At 51.3% G+C, this 9,371-nt stretch overlaps 2 protein-coding genes across 7 annotated transcripts in view; one reads left to right on the top strand and one right to left on the bottom strand.

Moving 5' to 3' along the window:
* The window catches only part of MEIS1 (Meis homeobox 1), a 108,042-nt gene extending 105,912 nt beyond the window's left edge, over positions 1–2,130 (bottom strand). For 2 of the 6 annotated variants that reach the window (XM_039718926.1, XM_039718929.1), the window contains exon 1: positions 1,289–2,130. In XM_039718926.1, coding sequence (XP_039574860.1) covers positions 1,289–1,300 — 12 coding nt within the window. In that variant the 5' untranslated portion in view covers positions 1,301–2,130. Of the gene's footprint in view, positions 1–1,008; positions 1,252–1,288 lie in introns of those variants that run through there. The other 4 variants (XR_005628618.1, XM_039718927.1, XM_039718925.1 and 1 more) reach the window with 4 other exon arrangements.
* Positions 1,802–5,426, top strand: LOC120506823 (translation initiation factor IF-2-like). Its single transcript, XM_039718832.1, has 3 exons — positions 1,802–1,844; positions 1,981–3,021; positions 4,255–5,426. The coding sequence occupies exons 1-3, from the start codon at positions 1,802–1,804 to the stop codon at positions 4,446–4,448; spliced, it is 1,278 nt and encodes a 425-aa protein (XP_039574766.1). The 3' UTR covers positions 4,449–5,426.
* The last annotated feature ends 3,945 nt before the right edge of the window (positions 5,427–9,371 follow it).

Here is a 9,371-nt window from a genome sequence, read left to right as displayed (position 1 = left end):
CCCCCACCCACCCCGTGAATGGAAGCGGTTCCCGGAATCCAAATTTCCCTCCGCTAAACTTTTTCCCGCTGATAAGAAGTCAGGTACCTCACCCAGCGAGGATGCAAAAACTTCAGCAGCGGTAAACAAAACAAAACAAAACCAAAAAAGAGAAGGAGCGATTCGCGGGTTTCCAGCAATTCCACGCGAACACAACTTTTAAAGCCGAAAAGCTGGAAACGTTCGCCCGGGCTCTCGGGATTTTGGGAATGCCTTCTTTTTTTTTTTTTTTTTTTTAAAGGGTTTTCTTTGTTAAAGATTAAGGACCGAAAGCTACCGCGGTTCCCAGGCAGCGGGGGAAACGGCCACTTTTCATCTATTAAAAGCGAAGGTGTGAATAAACACTTTTAAAGATCCCTGACACTTGCTTGGACCGAAAGAGTAAAAGGCAAGTTGTCAGCAGAGGAACTTTCTTTCCCAACCAGCTCTCGGACGGCGGCAGGCATATTAGGCAAGAAAACGTCTTTCCAGGGCTTTTCTCCTTCCCCAAATCCCTGTTCACCCGACTACAGCTGATTTATTTTTTTTTCTCAAAACTCCAATTTCGGAGGTAGTTAGAAGAAAAGAAAAAAAAAAATGGGGATCGCACCCAAAATAGAAACAACAATACACATGGCAGTGAATGCTGGTAACCTCCAATTCAAATTAAAGTCACTTTCTTTCTAAAAGAGTGGGGGGAGTTTGCCCTCTGCACTGCACCTTTTGGGACAGAATATATTTAAAAAATAATAAAAATAAAGAGGGGTGAGTAAAAAAGCAGGTAAAAGAAGGGAAAAAAAAAAAGTTGTGCTTACTCCCAGCCAGAACTTATCTTCTGAAAGTGAAGCGGTATATCATCACTAACACAGCAAAATGCTCAAAGACATGCACACATTCAAATATTTCAAGCACTGGTGATTTTAAAAAAGGCATTGGTAGGACTAGAGCTACAAAACCAACAAATACAGAGGCTCGGACATATTCACTTACATGCCTGCATGTCATTAATGTATAGAAAGCTTGCCTCTTCCCTGAGAGCTCCGGGATGGGGAGTAAAAGAATCAAGAAAATAGCAATATACACAGGTTTTAAGCCTACAAGTACAACTGATAAATCCTCCCGCTGCAGGACACCGCTTTGTGCCACTACTCCAGAAAGGAGGGGGGGAAAAAAAAAAGAAAAAAAAAAGAAACTTTTTTGCAGCGTCTCTGTCAGCCACGTTTCAATATTATTTCACATTTGAAATCCATTTTTTTTAAATCATACGTACCCTTTGCGCCATCGGCCTGCTTGCTCCCTTCCTACTTCAACTTCTAATATATCCTCTTTAAGGCCAGTGTGAAAAGAAAGAAACACGAAGTTCCCCCCCCTCACCCCCAAAAAAAGGCAAAAATCCCTTAGCGTCTCCAGCAATGGAAGCAAACGAGTAAAATCTTCGGCTTGCTGGATCTCAGCGAAGCGATACAGTAACTCAGCATTAAAAAAGGAGAAAAAAAATTAGAAGAAAAAAAAAACAACTCTCCCTCCTTCCTTCCTTCTTTTTTCTTTCTTTCTTCCCTCTCTCCCTGTCTCTCTCTCTTACTCTCCCCCTCTCGTTTCCAAGACAGCAGCGGGGCGAAAGCAAATATCCTTTCCCCAAATCAGTTTTTTTTTTCTCTCTCTCTCTTTTTTTTTTTTTTTTTTTTTTAAAGTGCCCCTCAAACCCAACTACCAAGTCTCATGGCTTTTTGCCACTCCGGCTGTCAATCACAGGCGAGGTTGTCAAGGTGGTGAATGACTGATGATGATCCGCTGCGTGTGCTCCCACCGCGCAGGACACCGCGAATGTTAATTTTCGAGTGCGCTCACCCAAAAAAAAAAAAAGAAAAAAAGAAAAAAGAAAAAAAAAAAAAAAAAAATTTAAAAAAAAAATTTAAATCGAGGGAGGAGGAGAAGGAGGGGGAAAAATTAAAAATTAAAAAGGCTCTCTAACGCGCCGGCTCTCCTTTTATTATGGTTATTATGATGATGATGATGATGATGGGGGGCTTTTTTTTTTCGCTCCTCCTCGGATCGCTCCTAATTCCTCGCCGGCGCCGGCTCGCTCTGCCCCTGCGCGGCCGCCGGGCGAGGCTGGCGCACCGCCCGCGGACGCTCGGCGGAGCAGCAGGAAGCCGCCGCCGCCGCCGCCGCCGCCGCTCCGCCCGAGCGCAGCGCAGCGCCGGGCTGGAGCAGACTGCGGGAACCCGGAAGTAGTGGTGGCCATAACAGGTCGCGTCTTACACAATGCGCTGGGCGGCAGCAACTCCGCCACCGGCGCAGGGGGGCGCGCCGCCCGCCCCGCGCCCGCGCAGCGCCGCGGCTGGGCGCCGCCCCGCGCCGCGCCCCCATTGGTCCGGGCGGGAAGCGGGGCTCGGACCGGCGCGCGGGGGGGGCGCGCCCCCGGCCCCGTCCCGGTGCCCGGCCCCAGCCTTATTCCCGTTCCCAGCCTTATTCCCGGCCCCAGCCCTGTCCCCATCCCCTCCGCCGGCGCGCTGTCCTGCGCGGGGCCATCCCCCCCGCCGGTGCCTCCATCCGCCGAGCCGGGGGTCCGCTCCCTTGCGTTCAAAAGCACAGCCATCCCTCCCGCAGCCCCGCCGGTCCCCGCCGGCCCGGGAGCGGAGAACTCGCCGTGCCCCTCCCTCCCCTACCTGCGCCGAGCCCCGAGCGGGCGCTTGCGGGGAGAGCTGCCCCGACACTGCCGCATCTCCCGCCCGGGCAGCGGGGCGGGCGGCGGAGAGCCCGCGGTACAGCGGGCTGAGCTGCCGGGGAACGGGGAGTGGCGGGGGGGCTCCGCTGGTGCATCCCCCGGGACAGACGGGACGCTGCTCCGCTCTGCCGGATCACCGGGGGCGGCGGGCAGCGGCTCGGTCCCCGCCGCCACGTCTCAAACTTCGGGGAAACGCGTTTCGATCCCCCCCATTCCCGCCCCTTTTCCGCTAGGACCGGCTTTTTATCCCGGCGAGAGAAACCCAGACCTCTCAGGTAAGAGCCGTTTTCCTGCACTGACCCCCACCCAGCCAGTCGGGACACGCGCGTGGGGCTCATTTCTCTGGCGAATTCCCCGGGGAAAGGCGCTCCATAACCATTCCCCACCACAGCGGTCCTTGCAGGGGGTGGCTGTGACCCAGCTCCCAGGGACGCGTTTCCTCCTCTTCCCATCCTCTTTTCCTCCCCCACCCTCCCCACTATGAAAGAAAAAAAAAAAAAAAAAAAGGAAAAAAAAAAAAAACCCAAAAGACCCCCTTTTCAGCGTCTCCACTAGGCCTTTATGAGCTTAATTCAGCGCAACTCAGCCCGAAACACTTTTACAATGTAATTACAGCCCTACAAATTGTTTGCCCAAACCTCATCCTGGATAAGGATTTTACAATTAGCAAACAGTTATTACTCTTAGGGCTCGCTGCGAGGAACTACTCGGCTCGCCTCTCCGCCTGCGAGAGGCCGGCTAGAAAAAAAGAAAGAAAACTGGAGAAAAAAAAAAAAGAAAAAAAAAAAGAGAGAGAGGGTTAATCCGGACAGCAATTAATCATCTATTAAACGGGAAAAAGTAAGCGGCCAACTCCGCGCTATCCCGGTGAACTCCTGCGGCGGCGGATGCGCTGCGCTGCAGCGGCACCCGCGCAGCATCGCACCCAGCCGCCTTTTTAGGAAAGCAACTCTGTTTGGGTTTTCTTGTTGGGCTTTTTTTTTTTTTTTTTCCTCCAAAAACTTGCTGGTTTGCGGGAGTCTATTTAAGCTTGTGCATCGCATGTGGAAAGGGTGAGGGGCGGGGGGAATTACGGATAGGGGAAAAACAATAAGGAAGGAGCGAGAGGGTCCGGTGGGTGCGGCGGCCTCGCTGCGGAGCGCGGAGCTCTGCGCGCTCCTACGCGCTGCTGCGCGGCCCCCCCGACCGCGGCCGGGCCTTTGGAGAAGGGATCCACCGAGCTGAAGCAAAAAAAGGCGTCTGGGGAGCAAGGAAGCCTCCTCCACAAGGTGGAATCTAGGTCCATTTGCTTATCGGATAATAAATGAGGCTTTTAATCAGGCTGAATTTCCCAGCTTAAGGAAAGAATTAGTCATACCTAGGAACAATCAAATGGTTTCTAGCTGGCTTCCCTGCCGCCTTCCTAGCAGGGATTTAGGAGGGGAGGGGGGGGGCGGGGGAACGGGGGGAGAATTAGCATCCAAGTGTGCTCTTTCACCATTAATACTGAAATTTGAAAACTGAAATAGGAGCAACCAAGAAGAGCGAAACAAACAAGAAACCGCAGAAGAAAGCATTGGAAAGGCGGCCGGGAGATAATCCAGGAATGCTTCAGATAAGGAAGGGGGGGGCACTATACGTGCGGAGATACCCGAAAAGTCAGAGCCTGATGGAAAGGCTGAAAGAGGGACGGGGGGTGGGGGGGAAACCCGCACTTGTTTAGAGCCTATTAAAGGTCACATCGGGCTGGGGGGTGGGCTGCGGGTGATGATAAAAGGAGTTTAAGAACGAGGGGTTTAAGCGCGCAGATGAAGCGCAGCGCCAGGATTTGGGGGGTTTGTTTACTGGCTCCCGGTGCAGAAAAAAAAAGAGCGGCGGGTCCGTGCGGAGAGTCAGCCCGAGGTCAGCCGGGGCTGCCCCGCGCCCGCCGCCGGCACAGCCCGGGCCCGGGTGCCGCCCGGGAGTCCCCGGGAGTCCGCGGGGCCGGGAGCGGGAGCTGCCCGCTGCCCCACGGCCGGGCCTGGCGCTTGCAGAAGTCATGGAGGGGTTTGATCAATTAAACGGAGGGCTTCGTAAAATATTTCCTAATAAAATCTACGGTTGTCTTAAAAGTTTCCAACAGCGCTATCATCTTTTTTTTCCTCCCCCCTTAAATAAAATTAACTGGGAAATGAGTTGCTGGCCGGGATTTTCGAGACTTCAGCGGTGACAGCGGTGCCGGCGGCGGGAGTGAAGGCACCCGCACACAAAAGGAGTCTTTCAGGGACAAAAGTTGCGACGGCTGCCAGGTTTTCCCCGCGGTGGCACCTCGGGGCAGCCCGGGCAAGGCAGCGCAGAGCCGACCTGAGCCTTGCACTTCCTACTTCACATTACAAATAGAACATTTCAGCCAAAAATCAGTACACTAACACCTGAGCTGGTAACACCATCGTGTGCTGGGGTTGTGGAAGGGTTTTTTCTTGCACGGTTTGGGTTCTACGAGTCCATTTGGGTTAATTTGGGAACGCTGCTCCGCGCCGGGGTTCGCGACGATCCCTGCCTTTAGTCCGTTCGCCCCCCGGCACTCCTGTATTCCCTGCCTATGCCAATCCCTCTCTCTTTCCTGTCGATATTCCTATACTTCTCGTTGAATTAAATAATAATAACAATAAAGGAAATTGCTGGATAAAAATCGTGGCTGCTTAATTAAAAAAAAAAAAAAGCCGCTGGGCTGCTCTGCATCCCAAGGATTGAGCTGTTGTGCCGTCTACTGGGAGACGGGAAAACTACAGCCAGAAACGCTTCCCGATTTTCTGCGAGAGAAAAGTCCAGTTTTCGGCAATTTGGAGGGGTCGGAGACGCCCAAGTCCTCAGTAGAAGAATAGCGACCCGAGACAGAAAAGTCGTAGAGACACTTGTTTTTTCCTCAGGCTACACCTGTATAATTGCATAAAAACTCCACTCTTAAAGTGTTTAGGGTTTTACTGACTGCAGACCGTGGAGCAATGATATGGTGAAGATGGTTTGAGTTTACCCATGAGAGGCAGCTGGACATTAACTTAATATGTAGGAAAGAGGAAATTTTAATTTATTATTTTTTTAAAGAAGGGGAAAATATTTGCGAACGGTTTAAAAACTTCTCCCCCCGCGACCAGCCGGCTGCAGCCTGCGGGCAGAGGGAGATCCCAGCTCGGGCAGCTCCCACCCCGACGATGCTCTCGGAGGGCAGCGGAGGCAATCGCTTCGATGCCAGTCCTTGGCGGAGCAGCAAGAGCGGAGTTTACGCCGGCCCGGCGTTAGTCTGGGTTTAGAGGAAGCAATGACGTTGCTGTTCTAAGTTCCCGAACCTTTGCCCGTGCCCGAGCCGCGGATCCTCCAAGGCAGACGCAGCCTAGCTGGATAATTCCCCTCTCCCCTCTCCCTGCTCACTTGCTGCTCCGCTCCCGTGGCGCCTGGAATGTTCTCCTCAAAAATACAAAGCGCAAGAAGAGATTAAAAAAAGAGGGGGAAAAAGCTTTTGGGCTGTTTTTTGTTGTTGTTGTTTAAAAAAAAAAAACAAACCCCAAAGTTCTAACATGAACCCTTGACTTTTATGAGGCGAGAGCCCAGAAGGGCTGTGAAATGCAAAGTCTTTGTCGTATTTACAGAGAGTGCCAGCAGCCGACTGGACACGCAGATAAAAATCTAGTGGTCTATGTGAACTCCAAGGAATGTTTTAAAGCGAAGATCTCTAAGCGCCTATTCTCAGTCCACACATATGCCCGCACGTAGCCTACAAAGACGGAGACACCCACGTAGCCGAACAATGGTGGGGATTTCTTTTAATAGGTTAAATGAAGGTATAAGCAAATCCTCCTGCCACTTGTGGCACACCAGCTCCGACTGCTCTTTGCCTTCAGAGCCACTTGCCAGAGTTCAACAGAGGGTGACATTAGCTTAAAATATTTGATACTTTTTCTTTTATTCTGGAGACTTTCCTCGCTGATTCTGGGCTAAATTCAGCTCCCAGTTCATCTCTGCGGGTAAAATTGCTGTCTTTGAAGGAAACAAAAATCTGCCTGATCTTTTTAGTTTTATTTTATTTTATTTTATTTTAATCAAGAAGGTATTACGGATACTTTCCTCAGCATACATAAACCAGAAATTAAATTATTGCCTCTCTCTGGTGTAAGAAGTCGAAGGACATCTTCTGAAAAGTTGAACGAAGTATTTTACCCTTTCAAATGAGGCTGAAAAAACTTGCAACATTGTACAAGAAGCAAATTAGCGAGTAACAACACAAAACCTCAATTTGAAGCGACAGAGAATTGAAGATTTGTGTCTGACGGTACCTCGGCTGAACTAGAGCAAAGCCGAGTTTTGTCAGATCTGATGCTTCCCTCCAAAGTAATTTTCACTATTGCTCCGTTCCTATTACCCAAGTCCATCTGCAGCTCGGCTGATGAGCCCATTTACTGCGTTAGTTCGGCGTGCCTCTGATGCCGATCGCAGAGGATGGGCACTCCTCAGAGCGGGGATCTGGGGCTACCCAGCCCGGTGGGGTGGCAGGGAACCCGGGGCTCTCTGCAGGCTCAGAACTCTCGGAGGGGGCTTCCCGCAAACGATACCATCTAGGAAAAATCGAATGCAAATCAATTAGGCTTTATAAATTAGAAAAAAACAAAGGAAAATAAGAAGCAAAGCCCTGTGGCCGGGAGCGCGGCGCGGGACGGGGCTCGGGGCGTTCCCGGGATCCCCAGCCCCAGCAGCCCGACGGCGCCGGGCACCGACCCGCGCCTGGGCTGCGAGGGCTGGGGAGGCAGGGCAGCGTGTCAGAGTCCCTGCAAGCCCGTCCCGAGAGTTCCCCGCTGCCCGCGGATCCCCCAGCACAGCCCCGACCGCTGCTATCTGCATCAGGGGGTGTATTATCACAGGCTTTTGCATAATTGCATATTGACTTTACTAAATGGATCTGCGGAGCTATTTAAACATCCCTCTCTTCTACCCGCAAACAATTCTCTCGGCAAGAAAGAAAAAAAATGCGGGGTGGGGGGGAGCTGCAAAAGAGCTTCCAATTGCTCTTGCTCCTTCATTTTGCAGCGTTTCTTTGGGCACAAGTGCCTCAACTCTAAGTAGTTTGGATCCAATTTGGTGCACAAGAGTGTAGGGAAGCAGAGATGATCTGCAGTAGCGTGGGTGACAGCAGGATGGGTAGCTGTCATTCACTTTGGTGTCTGAGAGGTGGGTGCATGGATATATGTGTCTCTTTGAACTCCCGTGGACAATTTCTGGCCAGCTATGGTGGCTGTGAGAAAAGCCTCTATGGATATGTGTGTGTGCATGCACAACCAAGGACTGCTCTAAGGACAACTTAGCAAAAGCCCTCCTTGTTAAAAACCTCCCGTAGAGCAGGGGAACTCAAATGTGGCACTCCCCTTTCCCTACAGCTCCCCACTCACAGCAGTGCCCCACAAGCCATACCAGCCCCAAACCAGAAAGCTGGGCTTTGCCTCCAAGGATAGGTGTGCTCATCCCATGGTCACCCCTCTCCGTCCTGCAGGGGCAGCTGCCCTTACCCTGGAGCCTTGTCGGGGAAGGCGGCCTCCTCCCTCACCAAGGCTGGGTCCCCAAGGCAGCAGCTGTGAGAAGCAGGCAGGGAAGGGGGGAGAAAGTGAAGGAGAGAAGGAGTAGAACTGGGGAGGGAGGCAGTGAAAGCTGTACTTTCCTCCAAGCAGAGCAAGCATCCCCTCGGAGGGGCCCCAGACCCAGGAGCTGCCTCCTGAGCCCTGGGCCTCCCACCAGGCAGCAGCAGCAGCAGCATCTCCCCTTCCACAGCCCTGCAGCCACGGTGGCGGCAGCCTCTCATCCTGGCTTGGCCCCTGAATTCTCCATGCTGGCCTTGCAGGTCTGCAGAGAGGGGACAGAGATGCACAGGGACTGGGCCAGGCCCAGGCACTGGCTTCAGACGAGAAACTCCAATGGTCTGGGGATTCTGAGCATCCTTCATAATGACATGATGGTCACTGTCACTTTCTGTGGCTTGGTTAAAGGGTTCATATGAAAGGTCTCCTGGGATCTGCAGCTCTCAAGAGGAAACTGCAGTCAGAATAATCCACCAAGATTTATTAAGAGAATGTTTGCTTCCAGTGCTAGGGCACTATTTTTACCTTGAGGATGCTAGCTTTGCTTGAAAAGCTGTAATTACACTTTGAAAAAATGCTTTCTTGCTCTTATCCTCAACCTAGTTGTAGGAAGAAGACATGAAATCAGATAGACATCCGGACTTTGGAAAGGAAGTACTTTTTATGTGGAACCCAAGAAACATCTCATAGAATTATCAGCTCAGCTCTCCTGCAATGCTATTTCTTTGCATTTATCAGAATTTAGATCAATTGAAGTACTCTGTCTTTTAGCTAAGAGGGCTTTGAGGAGGACTATCCCACATTCAACATTTACGTTCAGATTTCTAAAGATATTTTGTCTCTTCTCTCAACACAACAGTGATCACAGTCCATTGCAAATTTGGCACCTAATTTCTGCAAGACATATAGACCATCTTCAGTGAATGTGGACATAAAGTCCCACTTTAGGAGTTGCCTACCAGCCAACTCTTATTGCAAGTCACTGGGATTAAGTTCCGAAGTCACATTTTGAGAAGGGTTGTATCTGAAGCAGATATGAATCACAG

This window comes from Passer montanus, unplaced genomic scaffold (genome assembly GCF_014805655.1).
Source record: "Passer montanus isolate IOZ18808 unplaced genomic scaffold, ASM1480565v1 scaffold40, whole genome shotgun sequence".
NCBI classification, from domain to species: Eukaryota; Metazoa; Chordata; class Aves; order Passeriformes; family Passeridae; genus Passer; species Passer montanus.
The sequence above is the reverse complement of the archived record's forward strand: the minus strand, read 5'-3'. Positions and strand labels throughout refer to the sequence as shown.